Raw genomic sequence first — 17742 nt, 5'->3', positions numbered from 1 at the left:
TTATTTTTGAGACAGAGAGAGACAGAGTGTGAGCAAGGGAGGGGCAGATAGAGAGGGAGACAACAGAATCTGAAACAGGCTCCAGCCTCTGAGCTGTCAGCACAGAGCCCCACGCAGGGCTTGAACCCACCAACCACAAGATCATGACCTAAGCGGAAGTCGGACACTTAACGGACTGAGCCAACCAGGCGCCCCACCTCAGGTGACATCTAAAGCTCCCAAAGTCCTAAGTGAGTCCAGGTTAATGTGTCTTTTCCAGCCAGTACTTTGTTGTTGAAAATTAGACACTTACTCTTTTCTGAAGAGTAGGACATGATCCAATTTGACCTTATATTCAAGCAAGTATGGTAATTGCAAAAAAACTGTGCGCACACACAGAACAGGGGGCCAGCAATCGCCCAAAACCGTGATCCTGTGCAAACTTGATTATAAAGCAGCAGTGCTATTTAAATCTAAAGGAAAGCCACAGTTTGTTTCCAGCGAAATTAAACCTCTTTCCCTGGAAAGAATGGAAGCCACACTAAGGCATTAAAGGAGAAATCTGGTTCAGAACATACACTACGGAGAAAAACAATTGAAAGAGGTGAGGTATAAGAAAGCAACTGCCGGGAATTCTAAAGCTAAGCTAGATAATTCTGAGACCACAAAAGCCTAGTGAACAACCACAACGATGAGAATGATATAAATGGAAGACTAAAAATAAGAAAAAATGCAAAAGAGAAAAAAATGCCCACTTTTGAAGTAGGGAAAGTGTCATAAAACCGGGGGAGGAAGTAAAAAATGTAATTATTAGGCAAAGTGAGGAAAATAAAATCAATTTTCATTTCTACCCACCGCATCCCACAGTACCTACCCCAGCCCTTGGGACAAATGTCCAGAACAAATCTGTTACTAGGCTGTTTACCCATTTATTACCCTTCTGTCAATGTTTCTAAATGTGTCTCACTGCTTAAACATTCCATGACTAAAGGTGAGCTACATTAGTCTCTGTTCAGGAAATGAGTGTACCTAATCTCCCCAAATGAAAGGAACATTCCACAGCTTCTGGCTTCATCTATGTCTACCTCCTGCCTTGTCTTGAAATATATCTGGAAGGAGGGGGAGACTATTTTCCTTCTGTTCAGGAAAAAAGGCATGAAAATCATGCTTTTAAAAGTAGCTTTTGCATAGGTATTTACCCAAAATAGTCAAAAACTTATATATATTTTTAATTTTAGAGAGGGAGAGTGAAAAGAGGAAATCTTAAGCAGACTCCATGCTCAGCATGGAGCTAGGTGGGGCTTGATTCGTGAATCTGAAATCATGACTTGAGCTGAAGTCAAGAGTTGGGATGCTCAAACAGCTGTGGCACTCAAGGGCCCCAAGAATCACAAACTTATGGACACGAATGTTCATAGGAGCTTTATTCATAATTACCGAACCTTGGAAGCAACCAAGCTGTCCATCAGTAGAGGAATGGGTAAACATACTGTGCACCCTACCACCCCCACCCCCCCAGACAATGGAATGTTACTCAGCATTAAGTTGGAATGTTACTCAGCAATAAGAAGAAATGAGCTACCAAGTCATGAAAAGCCACGGAGGAACCTAAATGCTTATTACAAAGTGAAAGACACCAATCTGAAAAAGGCTGCATACTGTGTGATTCTAACCATATGACCGTCTGGAAAAGGCTAAACTATGGCACCAGTAAAAATATCCGTGGTTGGGGCGCCTGGGTGGCTTAGTCGGTTAAGCGTCCGACTTTCACTTAGGTCATGATCTCGCGGTTCGTGGGTTTGAGCCCCGCGTCGGGCTCTGTACTGACTGCCAGCTCGGAGCCTGGAGCCTGTTTCAGTCTGTGTCTCCCTCTCTCTCTGACCCTCCCCTGCTCATGTTGTCTCTCTCTCTCTCCTAGAAATAAATAAAAACATAAAAAAAAAAAAATCTGTGGTTGCCTGAAGGAGGTAGAAAAGTAGGAAGAGGTGGCCCATAACTTTTATAGGTGATGAAGTTACTATGATACTGATATCAGGCGTTTGTCAAAATCCACAGAACTATACAGCACAGAGGGAGCCCTACTATAAACTATGGACTTTCATTAATAATAATATATTAATATTGGTTCATCAATTATAACAAGTGTACTACACTATCACAAGATATTAACCAAGAAAACAACGTGGAAGGGGGGTGGGGAGGCATGTGGGAACTCTACAGTTTCAGTACCATTTTTCTGTAAGTGTAAAACTGCTCTAAAAAATTAAATCTATTAACTCCTTAAAAGCAGTTTTTGTATATTTTTTCCTTTCGCAGGAAATCGGTACTAGGAATGTTACAGCTACACGCAGGTGCCTCCCTCAAGACGTTCAGGTTGGAGAACCCTCAGAACCTGAAACTGACTATGAGCCCCATTCAGCACAGTGGACCACTCAGACCCTTTGCCCAACTCTTCAACAACTGACCCAAGACCACAAATATTCCCAGGAGGCCACAAAATTGAGAGACATCTTCTTGAATAAAAGAGGGATGAATCTATTCATAAGGTTTTAGTGTTAGCATATTATGCTGCGTTTAAAAAAAAAAATACTGGTGGGACTCTGTTATCCGGAAAACCTCCCCATGGTCCCTGTGAAAAGCATGGTGCTTATATGAGGCTCCATCCCCGAGAACAAAATATTTGGCTCTGTTAAGTGTCAGATGTGCCATAGGGGAAGGAACGTTCTGAGAGCTGACGGTTCGCACTTGATGACGGAGGCAATGCTCTGTTCCGCAGTTAAGGCCCCTTGATCGGATTCATCACTTTACGGAAGGGACGGAGAAGTGGAAGGCTCTTCCCACAATCCTGCAGTGTGAGCGGTTCCTCCCTGCGGCAGGCAAACTGGAAGTTCAGAGTGAACTGAAGACTCAGAAAAAAAGAGAAGGAAAGAAAAGGGTCCCTGGATGGCGGGGGTTGGGAGGTGGGGAGTTGAAGACAGCTTTTCCTTGGCCAAAGGGGCTTCAAAGAGGAGTTAGGTAGAGCAAGAGAGGGGATGGGGTGTGCCCTAATATAAGGGGGCACCAGAGGATCATGTTACCTGGACAGGTTGTGGGGGGGTTGTGCATGAGTCTTGAGAATTTACCAAAAGAAATGACTGTGTGTCTTGGGAACAAAGGAGTGAGCCCGGCCCAGCAAAGTCCACCAAGAGCACAGGCACAGACCCTTCTCTGGAAACCGGGCCTTTGCAAGGGCGTCATCGCCACGGAGCTCTGCAGACCTGACCCTGGGTCTCTGCCTCTACTATGCCGGGGGAAGGGGGAGACTCAGAGAGGCTGGTGGGTGTTTCTCTGGAGACTGAGAGGGCCCAAGGGGAGCCCTAATCGCCAGCCCTTTGTTCTAGTCTATTTCAAAAGAACAAGCCCCAACAGGCCATGACTGACAATTAAAGGTCCACCCACAGGCTACTGAGAGCACCCCTCGCCCTCCTTCCCCCTGCACCCACCCACTCACTCCAACTCTCCTTGCATTTCTGGAACGATGGTCATCCCCCAGGTTTGGAGGCCAGGCGCCAAGAAGCCCAGTCACAGCCCTCGCAGACAGAGGGGTGCCCTTCGGGGAGGACCCTGGTGCCATAACAAACATACAGGGCCTGGCACTCCGCGTGTGAGGGAAGGAGAAACAGCCGCTGGGGCCCTTCTGAGCAGAGGCAGCCAGGAGGGGAGGGGGGAGCGGACGCGTGTGCCTGCGGGTGGGCATATGCGTGTGCATGTAAGTGTGTCTGTGGGTGGGTGTGTTTGCTCAAGTGCATGGGCAGGTAAGTGTGCTGCATGCATGTGCATGTGTGCACGTGTGTGCATGGGTGAGCGCTGTGTGTGTGGGCATGCATGTATATGTAGGCGTGCATGTGCATGGGCATGTGTGTATAGGGGTGCATGTGCGTGCATGTGTGCCGTGTGTAGGCATGTGTGTATATGTGTGTGTGCACACCTGTGTCCGTAGGCGTGCATGTATGCCATGTGGGCATCCGTGAGGGCTTGTGTGTGGTGTTGCGTACATGTGTGCGCACTCGTGTGTGCATGCGTTCGTGTGTGTATGTAGGCTAGCATGTAGGCACGCGCGCGCGCACACACACACACAAACACACCCAGAACACTGGGATGGGAGTGAAGGCAGAGGCTCTCCCGGGACCTCCCCAAAGCCCTTTCCAGCCGGTCAGGTCAAAGGTTGGGACCCTAACAAACTTAAGACCAAGTCACAGGGACCCCTGGGTGCCACTTGGGGCGAGACAGAAGATGGACGTGTAGAACTGAGGGCAAGGCACCTGGGCAGGGGGCAGCGAGAGCAGAGCCGGAGGAGCCGGGGTGGAGGCACTGAGCACATCTCAGCCAGACCTGGCGGCTGGGGGCCCGGGGCCCCGGGCAAGTAGTTTAAACTCTGAGCGTCTGACTCTGGTTTGAAAACGGCGCCCAAGAGTGGCTGCCTGGGAGGGCCCTTAGCCGGAGGGGGTGGGAAAATGAGCCCGTGTTTTGTGGCCACTCCCAGGAATGATAAAGATGTGAAGACCAAGTGGAGGAGAGCCCGGAAAAGACTAAAAAAGGTGATTAATTGGGTGATAGGCAAACAGCCTTGGGGGCCATTAGCCCTCAAATGAAAGGTCAGAGAGAAAGAGCCCAGGGGGTGGCCTGAGCAAATTCAGAACAGGATTAGGTCTGGAGGAGAAATTGGTACCTGTGGAGATGGATTTTAGCAATAAGCTAAGAATAAAGCATCCAAGAAAAGCACTTAACTCCCCAAGGCCATCGGCATTTTGCAGGAAACAGAGGCTTTTGGGTTAGTTTTATCTTCAAAAGCACTGTATTAAAAGCAAATTATTTTTTAATCCCTGATTTACTTACAATATGGGCATTCTGATAAAACACAAGAATAATTTGTGAAGCATGTACCTGATTTATTTATTCAAAATGAACCCTTTATTAAATTCCTACAATGCTCCAGATACGAACTATTTATAAAGTGAAAGAGTTATTCGCTCACTAAAAAGATGGTACTCGACAAATTGGGACCTGAAAAATAAGCAAACTGGTACTGAGTCAATGAAGAAACTCTTTTATTTTTTTGGTCTTTTTTTAAGTTTGCTTATTTTTGAGAAAGAGAGGGAGAGAACGAGCAGGGGAGGGGCCGAGAGAGAGAGAGAATCCCAAGGAGGCTCTGCAATGAACCAAAACCCAAGAGTTGGGGCATTTAACCAACCGAGCCACCCAGGCGCCTGGAAACTCCTTTGAAATTCTAGGGACCATATGGAACATTCCAGAACAAACAGGGAACTGGCTACCAGAAAGCTTCCATCCCAGTGCTAACTCTGACACTGACACTAGCTGTAGTCATTCAGCTTCCCTTCGTTCATTCAACGGAGTCTTGCTGTCTGTTTACTGGGCTGCATGCAGGGCTACTTGTGGCCTGTGCAGAAAACAGGTATCAAAAAAGAAAGCTAGCGTGGGAAAAGTGTTTGGAAAGCAAAGTAGAAATGCAGTGTGGGTATATGACCAGGGGACCTAGCCTGGAGGGCCTCCTGGAGGAGGCGATCTTAGAGCAAGGACCTAAAGGATGAGCAAGACAACAGGCACAGAACATGCAGGAGTCTTGAGCACACAGAGTGCTGGGCCTCAGTTTTGCACATACAAAATCAACGAGGTGGGCTCACTACAAATGAGAGCAAACACGTACTCTGTACTTACTGCCTCAGTCCTAATACTTAACATGAATGAACTCCTTTAATCCTCACAACAACCCCATGAAGTGGATGATGGATTACCCCTATGGTGTAGACAGGCACACAAGCCTGAGGGACTTGCCCAGTGAGCCTTTTAAGCGGCAGAGCCGGCATGTGGATGCAGCCGGTCAGGCTTCAGAATCAACACCACTGACCACCGTACACCCCGCTCCATAAAGTTGCTGCGTTAGAGCTTCGTGAAATCTCGTGTTTTCCATCAGATTTTTTAGACCCAGCTAAACACAAAACCTTTGCTAAATGTAACCAGCGCCTCCAGATGTGTGCGGTCTCTCAGCAGAAGGCCCTGGGATCCCACACAGTGCCTGAATGTGAGCAGACATCACCCTCCTCGTCCACCGTGGCCGCCCTCCCCCTCCAAGAAAACCCGAAAAGTTAAAGAACTTAATACCCCACCAATTCGTGGTGTGCCTGCTTCTTGTCAGGCCCGAGAGAACAAAGAAGTGTCCCTTCTCTTCCACCGCATTCCTTTGAGCAGAGAGGGCCCGTTCCTGATATTGACGAACAAGTCAGGTCATGGCCCTGGGAGCGGCAGTGCCGACGAGCATCCAAACTCAGGCTTGCACTCCCTTTGATCATGTGTCACTCTGTCCCAGTCCTGCGGGGGCCCTTGGCTCGTCGCTTCCTGCTCTGGGATGGGGGTATTGTGTTACCCTGTGATGTTTTGTCTGCACAGTTTGATTGGACTTTGTTATTTTGAATGAACAGATGAATCTCAAATTAGCCTGTCAGTGGAATCACACTTTTCGTGGACTGATGTTAAGAGTCAACGCTCAGTATACAATAGGGAAACCATCAGGTGCTGGCATCGTGCTGGGTGAGCATGTTTGAGAGAAAGGGGAAAAAAAAATCATCATATTTTAAGCGTGGAGTATCTCAGGCAATGCTAACACGGACTGATGAAGAAATCAGACCATACTCCAGTTTCGTAAATATTAGCCACAGCCCTACTATAGCAAAAGACAAAAATGCCTGCAAGTCCAGTTTAAAATGGATTTCCCTGCCAGCTAAGGGAATTTTGCTATGTAGAGCTTTAGTTTCCTTTTCTCTTTTCTGCTTACAATATTTACGTGATGTTTAAAGATTTCCTTCCTGTAAGGGATATTTCAGTAGTTATAAGTAGATAATTAAATATTTAGATTTCATACCACAGGAAACGAGGGCTCTGCAAAGCGTTAAGATGATGAGAATACAAGGATATAGTATCGGGCTAATCAGGAACTGTGAAGTTAGAGAGTCCTCTAACACACGAGCCAAAAGCCCTTTAAACCACCGTAGATGCGCAGCCACCAGAATCTTTTGGGGGATGATTCAGCCCATTTGCTCAGAAATCTTCCCATGAGGGACTCCCTGGGCATCTCTGAAATACCATACTCTCTTACTCATTTGAAAAATCTAACTTCAGGGGCACCTGGGTGGCTCAGTCGGTTGAGCGTCCGACTTCAGCTCAGGTCATGATCTCACGGTTTGTGAGTTCGAGCCCCGCATCAGGCTCTGTGCTCACAGCTCAGAGCCTGGAGCCTGCTTTGGATTCTGTGTCTCCCTCTCTTTCTGACCCTCCCCTGCTCGCTCTCTGTCTCTGTCACTCAAAATAAAGACTAAAAAAAAAAAAAGAAAAATCTAACTTCAAAATAATTTATGAAATAACAGTTTCAAACCGAGAGGGAGGCAACAAACTGAGGGTTGATGGCGGGGGGACAGGGAAGAGGGGAAAATGGGGGATGGACACTGAGGAGGGCCCTTTTGGGGACGAGCACTGGGTGTTGTACATAAGTGACGAGTCACGGAAATCTACTCCCAAAACCAAGAGCGCACTGGCTATGCTGTATGTTAGCTAACTTGACAATAAATTATATTTTTAAAAAAATAATAAAATGTGGTCAATAAAAAAAAATCTGGTCGATTAAAAAAAGAAAGAAAAAAAGAAGAAGAAATTCATTTCTTCTTTGCAGCATACAGGAGACAACCTGCCACCATGGGGAAGGACTATGGTACCGACGATGCCAGCGGCGAGCTGGGTCACGTGTGCTGTTAGCGGTATAGAAATGGGGAAAGTCAAGACATTCGGCTAAAGTCAGCCCCGGAGTTTCTCCTGAGCAAACACGTGCCTGTGATGTCTCCACCACCTACATCTGTGCACACTGGCCCTCAGTAACATGATTGCTAGAGAGAAAAACAGAGACCCCTTCCCAACACCGCTTCTGTTTCCAATCTTCCCTAACTTCGAAAGATCCGAGCCTCTGCCACCGTGGGCTTACGAACAACTTTCCATGGACAAAGAAAGAAGGACGCCAGAGATCAGAGGAAGGGGAGCGCGCCGTCTTGGCTATCAAAACACGATTAAATTCATTCCTCTGACATCCTGACGGTAATTGTGCCGAGAGGGATTGGAATTTGTGAAAATGACTTGGAAAGGGTTGTGGGGAATTTTCCGTGGGAGAGGCGGGCGAGCATCCCCTTGATTTCCCCTTTGCTGTCCTGAGGACCCTGCCGAGCTGGGCAAGCTGGGCGATTGTCCTAACACCCCGAGGCCTGCAGAATGCTCAGTCCCCAGTTCTATTTTCCGCTGTGACCGGCAGAGTCAGTAACCCGAGCTGATTTGTTCGTGGGGTCTCTGCCTTTGTCAGCCTAACAAACAAAGACAGAACCAGGCACACTCCTGAGCATCATTCTCCTACAGTGGCAGAGCTGCGACACGGGATTGCTGGAAAGAGCCGCAAATGGTGTGGTTCCCTTAAAATTTCTGAATGTTCCCTTCCCTGCTGATCGAAACTCAATAGAGTTCTTTTTTTCTTTAAAAATTTTTTTAATGTTTTATTTATTTCTGAGAGAGAGAGAGAGAGAGAGAGAGAGAGACAGCATGAGCAGGAGAGGGTCAGAGAGAGAGGGAGACACAGAATCTGAAGCAGGCTCCAGGCTCTGAGCTGTCAGCACAGAGCCCAACATGGGGCTCGAACCCATGAACCGTGAGATCATGACCTGAGCTGAAGTTGGCTGCTTAACCGACTGAGCCACCCAGGAGCCCCAATACTCAGAATTCTAATGACGTGTGATTTCATGACCACACGTGTGACTAAAAACATGCACACGGAGACATGCTCACCTCAGGGAGGAAACGAGAGCCCAAGTGGTGCCTGGCCAAGGCCCTGGCACAGCTCTGAGCCAGGGGGCCTCCCTTGCCGCGTCCGTAGGCGGAAGTACCTCGGGGTACAGCATCCCATCCCATTAGTAAGGAAAGGCCTTCTTCACCTTGAAAGCCCTCAAGTTCCATTAATTAAAGGCTTAGGGCTGCTTTTTTTCACTGATCAGAATTTGAATGGCTTTCAAACACATAAAACACACCATTAGAAGCTGAATTTTTAGAAATATGTGTCTACGGGGGGCACCCGGCTGGCTCCGCCGGTTAAGCGTCTGAGTCTCCATCTCTCTCAGCTCAGGACATGATCTCACGGTTCATGAGTCTGAGCCCCCTGTCGGGCTCTGTGCTGACAGTGTGGAGTCTGCCTGGGGTTTCCTCTCTCTCCCTCCTTCTCTCTGCCCTTCTCCTGCTTGTGCATGCTCACAGACTCTCTCTCTTTCCTCAAAATACATAAGTAAACTTAAAAAAATGTATGTGTGTGTGTCTACGCAAAAGGTCAAATATAGACTTAACAAATGACCTAGCAGTCCCTCTGCTACAAGCAGAATTCTCCAGAAGTGAAAACACCTCTAACTTGCTCTACCTTGCTTGTGCTCTAACTTGCACATGAACGTTTGTAACAGCCAAAAGGTGGAAACAGCCCAAATGTCCATCCGCTGATGAATGGACACACAGAACGTGATCTATCCCTACAACAGACTAGGATTGGGCCATGAAAAGGAATGAAATACCGATAGCTGGCACACCAGGGATGAGTCTTGGAAACATTATGCTACGTCAAAGAAGCGAGTCATATAAGACCACAGACTGTCTCCTTTCATGTGAAATGTCCAGAGAAGGCAATTCAGCAGAGTATACTTTCAAGAAGGAAGATGTAAGAATTTATTGCTGAAGTCAACATTTCCTTGGGGGTAAGAAAGGGCACTTTTAAATTTTTTTTTTCATTTTATTTTAATATAGCGCTAAAAATAGGCCCCCACCCCCAATGGCACCCTTGCTAAGAATGCTATTTCCACTCACGTTTCTTTGTGGAGCCCCTCCTTGGGAGGGAACAGACTGTTAAAGAAAAGTTTGATTTTCATAATCATTTGCAAGGTTGGTCTGGCCTATGGGAAACACCCCTCACTTTCAAGAGCAAATTCACAATTTAAACAGTGATTCGAGGGGCGCCTGGGTGGCTCAGTCGGTTGAGCATCTGACTCCAGCTCAGGTCATGATCTCGCAGTTCATGAGTTCGAGCCCCAGGTCGGGCTCTGTGCTGACAGCTCAGAGCCTGGAGCTTGCTATGGATTCTGTGTCTCCCTCTCTCTCTGCCTCTCCCTGCTCGTGCTCTGTCTCTCTCTCAAAAATAATAAAAAATGAAATAAAATAAATGGTGATTCAAAACCACCATAGGAAAAGCAAATACAACGAGAGCATCATCCGTTGCACCAGCTGAAAAACAATCTCATGCCATCTTAACATTGACTCTTCTTTCACACTCCTGAGCAACTGGTACCATTATACTTTGCAAACAGGAAGAGAAGCCAACACTTACATGTGCATCCCAAGCCCCGATCTAAGCACCTTTCGTAGATTAACTCCTTGCATTCTATAGATTAACCCTTACAACAACCATGATGAGATAAGGATCATTCCCATTCCCATTCTACAGAAGAAGAGACCGAAGTTCAGAGTGGCTCAGTAACTTGCCCAGGGTCGCACAACTACAAAAGGGTATAGAGCCAGGAGGCAAACCCTGGCACTCTGGCTTCAGATGTCACTCTTTTCACCCCACGATGGCACTGAGCCGGCTCACAAGATAATTCCACAACACAGAAATGTAGAGAAATTGTAAAGCGCGCGGCAACAGTCCGGCCTCGCTCAGAGTGCACTGAGGCGCGGTGCCGTCCCTTCAGCACAGCATCGGTGACCACCAGAGCGGCGCGGCCCTTACCTGTGGACCACCCCGGCCCGGTGCAGGTGCTCCACTGCAGAGATGAGCTGCCGGATGTATCTGCGGGCCTCTGACTCCTCCAGCCGCTTCTTCTCATAGATCTTGTGCATCAGGTTGCCCCCAGGACACAGCTCCATGACCAGGTAGTAGCTATTTTCCGTCTCCAAGATATCGAGGAGCTGGGTGATGTTGGGGTGGCGGATCATCTGCTGAATCTGCCCCTCTCGCCGAAGGTTTTTGGTGACATAAGTGTCCTTTTTGGCTCTCTTCTTGTCAATGACCTTTATGGCCACCTGCGGAGACACCGAGAACACGGCTGTTGGCAGACATTGCGAGCAAAGGTTATTCCCTGACCACTCGCAAGAACCCTGGGCAAGTACACAGCTCCTTCTCTGTACCAGGAGAAAATCCCCTCATTTAAAATAGCATCAAGGGGGGGAAAAAAAGTGTAACATCAGGAACCAGATCCGATTATTAAGGAGGAGAGTGAAATTCACTTAGGCAACTTGAACGGTCATCTGGAAGGCTCTGTGAAGAGTCAATGTCAAACTTGGTTTGCCACGGCATGAAATGCCAAGTTCCAGTCCAGCCAAGGGCCTCTACTGGTTCCCTGTCAGGCTGAGCCGGCATCCCTCCGGGGGCGGGGTTCCCCTGGGCCTCCGCTTGTGACCGAGTCCAACCTGTCTTCACCTTGGGCTCTCGGTGAGGGGTGCAATGCCCTCTCCTTCCTCCCGCCACAAGAGAGCGTCCTCCTCTCTCCCCTGTGACTTAGGGCACTCGGCAGCCCTTGGCGCCTACATCAGGGTCCAGCCGGTTAATGCTCCACAACTGTATCCCAACTACCCACCGGACACCTGCCCCCGCAAGCAACATGTCACATGCACAGACCCTCCAGCCTCGCACAAAGGCAGGGAAGGGGAGAAGGGGGTGCAGCCGGTCTTTCCAGGCCAAGTCTGCACTCCTCCCCTTTGGCGGCTTTCACCTCTCTGCTCACCAGCTCACCGGGCCCTAAAAACACACCACCGGTTTTGCCGTCTTGGGTCCTCACTCCTCTCGCTAGGAGGCCAGCCGCTGACGTCATGTCCCTTCCTTCTGCGGACACCTCCTCACCTGTCCTTCCTCTCTGTTCCCACGCCACTGCTCGTTTAGGCTCATTTAGGACTCGGCCTCCCAGCCCCCAGACGGACCATCTCTGTGACTCAAAGAGCCCAAGGGACATTGCGAGGCAAGGCTCTCGAGCCACGGGCACAGGATGAAGAAGAGTGGGTCTTCCATTTCTACTTATTTCCTGTTTTGTGATATTTTGTAACTTTTATGATATACCCAATATTAGGACTGAGTTTTGATACAGATAAAAAAAAATTAATGACTAAGGGGCGCCTGGGTGGCTCAGTAGGATAAGCATCTGACTCTCGCTTTTGGCTCAGGTCATGATCTCATGGTTTGAGGGGGATGGAACCCCACATCCGGCTCTGTGCTGACGATGAGAGGCCTGCTTGGGATTCTCTCGCCCCTTCTCTCTGCCCCCTCCCCTGTGCTTGCTCGCTCTCTCAAAATAATAAACTTATAAATAAATAAATGATTGATAATATTTACAGTGAGTTGCTCAAACATTGCTTTCTTGACACAGGTCTGTGATTAAAACTAAATGAGGGGTTGGGGCACCTGGGTGGCTTAGTCGGTTGAGCGTCTGACTTTCGCTTAGGTTATGATCTCGCGGTTCGTGGGTTCAAGCCCCGCATCGGGCTCTGTGCTGACTGCCAGCTCAGAGCCTGGAACCTGTTTCAGAGTCTGTGACTCCCTCTCTCTCTGACCCTCCCCTGCTCACGCTGTCTCTCTCTCTCCCCTAGAAATAAAATAAAACATTAAAAAAACTTAAAAAAAAAAAAAAAACTAAATGAGGGGCACCTGGGTGGCTCAGCTGATTAAGCGTCCAACTCTTGATTTCATCCCAGGTCACGATCTCACTGTTTGAGGGACTGAAACCCATGTGGGGCTCTGCACTGACAGCGTGGAGCCTGCTTGAGATTCTCTCCCTCTCCCTCTCCGCCCCTCCCCTGCTCGGTCCCGCTCTCTCACACCCCCCTCCCCAAACAAAACAAACAAATAAACATTAAAGAAAAAAACTAACTGAAAATCTGGCTACCAGTCACCTGGACTATGACATCAATGTCCTACCTCTTTTCCCAGCCCCCTAAGGTCACTCTAGGCTCCGCCTCTCAGTCTGGAACTCTGATTTCTTGCTTAACGCCCTCTGGGGCTCACTGCTGCCTGCAAGGCGAGGTGCACACTCCCTGGCCCAGCACTCAAGCGTCTCCATCTTGTCAGATGCTGCAAGCAAAGGTTATTCCCTAACTGTCCACAAGAACCCTAACAAAATGCTATTTCCCTGAACCAGGAGAAAAACCTTATCTAAAATAGCATCAGGGGCGCCTGGTGGCTCAGTCAGTTAGGTGTCAGACTTCAGCTCAGGTCACGATTTCATGGTTCATGATTTCGAGCCCTGCGTTGGGCTCTGTGCTGACAGCTCATAGCCTGGAGCCTGCTACAGATTTTGATTCTGTCTGTCTGTCTCTCTCTCTGCCCTTGCCACTCACGCTCTGTCTGTCTCTCAATCTCTTTCTCAAAAATAAATAAGCATTAAAAAATATTTTTAATAAATAAAAGAGCATCAGGGATGGCCCCGGGGGCCAGTCTCCTCACTCTCCCGAACAAACACTGGGTCACCCAGCTTGCATGAAGGTCACCCAAACGAACACCCCAGTCCTTGAGCCACTAACTCAAATCCCACCTCCCTCCCAGAGGGTCCTCCAGCTCTCCACACGGCCACCATCCGAGGTCCCATTCAAAGCATGCGGCCCTCGGAGCAGGGACCACATTCCTCCCCATCACACATAGCACCACATAAACAGCTGGGGACCAGCCGGAGCAGATCACTAAACCCTTTTTTATTTTTAACCACAAAAACAAAAATAGTTGTAAGTCGCTTAATCTATTATTCCTTCTGGAGAGCCAGAGTGTCACTTATTTTTTAGTAAATTTTTTAAATTGACATATAACATAACAGTAGTATTAACAACGTATACTGATTTGATGTGGTATATATACCGCAAAATGATTACTATGAAAAATTTAGTGAACGTCCATCCCTACACATAGTTACAACTTGTGAGCTTGTGTGTGTGTGTGTGTGTGATATGAACTTTTTTTTTTTTTAGCATTTATTTATTTTTGAGAGTGAGAGCAAGTGGGGGAGGGGCAGATAAAGGGAAGGACAGAGGATCCAAAGCAGACTCCATGCTGACAGCAGAGAGCCTGATGCGGGGCTTGAACTCACAAACTCTCAACCATGAGATCACGATCTGAGCCGAAGTCAGAGGTTCAACCGACTGAACCACCTAGGCGCCCCTGTGATATAAACTTTTAAGATGTTCTCTGTCAGCAACATGTAGATATACAATGCAGTATTGTTAACTATAGTCACCAGCCATATGTTACAGCCCAAGACTTATTTATCTTATAACTGGAAGTCTATGCCTCCACCCATTTTAATGGTGGGGGTAGGGTTTCAGGTCTTTAATCCAAAGATATAACTAAGAGGGACAACCAACTAATAAAGCCAGATATGCTGGGGGCCTGCTCTAGCCCAGATTAACGTGACGCTGATGCTGTCTTCCCATAGAAGTTAAAGTTATACTCAGGCTGTAGTTTGGCCCCAACAACTAAATACTAGTCTGAAAGCTTTAATAACTGTGCTCATTCGTGACCAAAAAATAAAGAAAAAAGTATACACACAAGCACAAACACATATGTATACATACATGCACTTGCACACACATACATATACAGACAACCCCATATACATGCATGTGTGTGCATGTATATACACAGACATACATGTATATAGCCCCTGTCTTGTGGAGGTGGAGAGAAAGGGGATGCTGAAAAGTACAATCAGATTCTGTCTTTGCTTGAGTCTGTGTTGCAATGTTTTAAAAATTACACCCTTTGGCAATGAAATTCTTAAAAGTACTATGAATAAACAATAGTCTGAAAGCCCCACGGTAACACGATCTGCCTTTTTCAACAGAGCATACAATGATTATTAGGATAACTTATTTCGCTCTTAATTGCCTATAGTAGATTATATAACGGCCACCCAAAGACTTTAAATCCCAATTCCTAAAACATGCGAACGTGGCCTTATTTGGAAAAAGTGAAGGACTCTGAGATGAGTCCTTCTCATTTACCTGGACCATCGGAGTGGGCCCCAAATGTCAGCACAAGCATCCTTATACAATAGGAGGTGTGGGAGGGGAGTTCCCGCGAATGCACATAGGAGAAGTCTGCATGAAGGAGGGGGATGGCATTGATGGCCCACAAGCCAAGGAACGCCACAGCCACCAGACTCATGGAGGGGAGCACGGCCCTGTCCACACCTTGCTTTTTTGGTCCAATGAAATTGATTTTGGACTTCTGGTCTCCAGAACTGTGAGAGAAAAAGTTTCTGTTGTTTTAAGCCCCCAGCTTTGAAATACTTTGTTACAGCGGCCCCAGGAAGCTAGCATACCAGGCATGCCCTGCTGTCATTTGGTATCTTGGTTCCCACATTCTATGGCTTCTGAGAGCCCCTCAGTGAACACCCTGAGCCCGTAAGGTGCCTCATCAATGCCCCTCTCCACTTCCACACACACCCGCATCCCTGGGCTTTTCAATCCACCCCCCTACACTTATCAACTCTGCCTTGATAATACTGAAAATGGAATGTTTAATCAGCGTCATCTGTAACAACTAAAATGGGAAGCACTGAACGGGAAATTAAGGAAAAGGCAGTCAATGATCAGCAAAGGGAGCCATCTAATTTAATTTGACAGTAATCAGACATTTGCAGGCAGAGTAGATCTCACACTGATTCTACAGGGTTGAAGTTCGGCATGATGATGGATCTCTAGCTGAAAAGATAAACTGCTTTAGTCGGGCGAGTTTTATAAAGTAAAAATTAAATGTGTGCAGACTCACTGAGGACCAAGTCCAAGGATCCCAATGGAGAAGGGGGGCTGGGATGAGGGGTGTCAAGGGAGTGTGGAAGCCTGGATGTTACCCTGAGCACATCAAGAAAAACAATTCTGCTGTGAAAGGTAAATCAAACAGCTCTTCAACAGACTCAAATTGCAAAGCTTCTCGAAATGTTACAGAAGAATCCATTCAAAGATTGCCACCACGTCTCCAAGAAGAGTAGCCGAGTCTTCCGGTGGTGCAGAATTCAAGCGAGCCTAGCATAGCGCCAGCGAACCACAGGTGAAACAGATTCTTCACCAACTTCTCTCATTAATTATGAAATTGCGTTTCTCACAACATGGCAACTCCTACCCTCTTCCCCACCCCACTCTGCTCCCACCAAAAAAAAATAATAATAATAAAATAAATGCCTACCAATGATGGATAAGATCGGAAAATTTAAATAGCTAGGCTCCTGAGGCGCTTGGATGGCTCAGTCCCTTAAGCATTGGACTCTTGATTTTGGATCAAGTCCTGATCTCGCGGTTCATGAGTTCGAGCCCCGAGTGGGGTTCTGTGCTGATGGCACAGAGCCTACTTGGGATTCTCTCTCTCCCTCTCTCTCTGCCCCTCCCCTTCTCGTGCTCTCTCTTTCTCCCTCCCTCCCTCTCTCTCTCTGTCTCAAAATAAATAAACATTTTAAAAAACTAGCTAAGCTCCTAAAAAAGAAAAGGAAATCCGCCAAGGGCAAAACACTGAGTATATCTAAGATGATAAGGTGGCATCTACGGGGTGGGGAATAAAAGATGCAGGAGAGCAGGGGTGACTGGGGACAAGGAGACCCTGAGGAAGAAAAGGAAGAGGTGGAGTCTGCTCCGTGTGGAAGAGGAGCACCACTCCCTCCAGCACAGGAAAGGGGGGAGCACATGCACAGGGATCCCGATCCATCAGAAGGACGAGGTGCAGAAAGGAATTCGTGCTTAATGGCATGTATTAGGAGAAAAAAAAATCTAACAGTGAATTTTACTCAGAATGAGAGACGCACAAAAGCATCTGACCCCATCACAACACACGCTGGGACCTAAGGCAATGTGCATAAAGTACTCAGTACGATGTCTGGCACATAGTTAGTGCTCCTTAAATTGATGCTCTTACCAGCATTACCATTGTACATTCACGGAAGCAACTAGGAACCTGAAGAGAGGGAGAAAAAGCACTCCAGCTTAGTTCAGCTCAGAAAAAAAAAAAGTGCATCCCCCTCCCCGGCAGGTTAGAAAAGAAGCCTGAGCCCCATTTCAGTGTCGCAAACTCTCTGGAATAGAGCTGCTTTTAAATCCCAAGGAAGTGGTTTAATATCAGCCTAGTCTCTCATCTTCTTTAAATATTGACTTAGTTGAGACTGTCTACATAGGATCAGAGTTAACAGGATTTAAAATTCATCCCTTGCTCCTCCATCACCCTCCACTGCCTTTAAAATTCATTACTCTCAAACTCATTGAGAATCATAGATGTGTCCAATCTCTAAAATGAAAAGAAGGATGTAAAAACGGATCTTCCATATGACTAAGAAAAAGAATGCCAACCACAGACCAACTCTTTAACATCACAAACACACACATGTATGTCCCACATGTCTTATCCAGAATTCTACAGTGTATGCCGCCTTTTTGAAAGTTCAGTCTTTGTTTAATCAAAGTGCCATTATACCATAATTGTTTCAAATAATCAGAAGGTACAAGGGGTAAGAGGCCATGACCAAATGAATTTTCTTGTTGCATGGAAGTCAGCCCAAAAAAGGGAGCTTTCTTTCAGAATGCTTTGGTTTCTGGTTTTTTTTTTTCAATTAAAAAATTGTTTAATGTTTTTATTTCTTTTTGAGAGATACACACACACACTATGGGGGGGGGGGTTATGAGAGAGAA

General features: G+C 47.2%; 1 protein-coding gene across 1 annotated transcript in view; it reads right to left on the bottom strand.

Moving 5' to 3' along the window:
• HUNK (hormonally up-regulated Neu-associated kinase) overlaps positions 1-17742 on the bottom strand; it is a 109613-nt gene that overhangs the window by 56356 nt on the left and 35515 nt on the right. Inside the window, exon 2 of the mRNA XM_039229120.1 lies at positions 10823-11115. Within this exon, the coding sequence (XP_039085051.1) occupies positions 10823-11115 (293 nt within the window). The remainder of the gene's footprint in view (positions 1-10822; positions 11116-17742) is intronic.

Source organism: Hyaena hyaena, unplaced genomic scaffold, assembly GCF_003009895.1.
Source record: "Hyaena hyaena isolate Hyena2069 unplaced genomic scaffold, ASM300989v1 scaffold_2, whole genome shotgun sequence".
Classification (NCBI taxonomy): domain Eukaryota; kingdom Metazoa; phylum Chordata; class Mammalia; order Carnivora; family Hyaenidae; genus Hyaena; species Hyaena hyaena.
The sequence above is the reverse complement of the archived record's forward strand: the minus strand, read 5'-3'. Positions and strand labels throughout refer to the sequence as shown.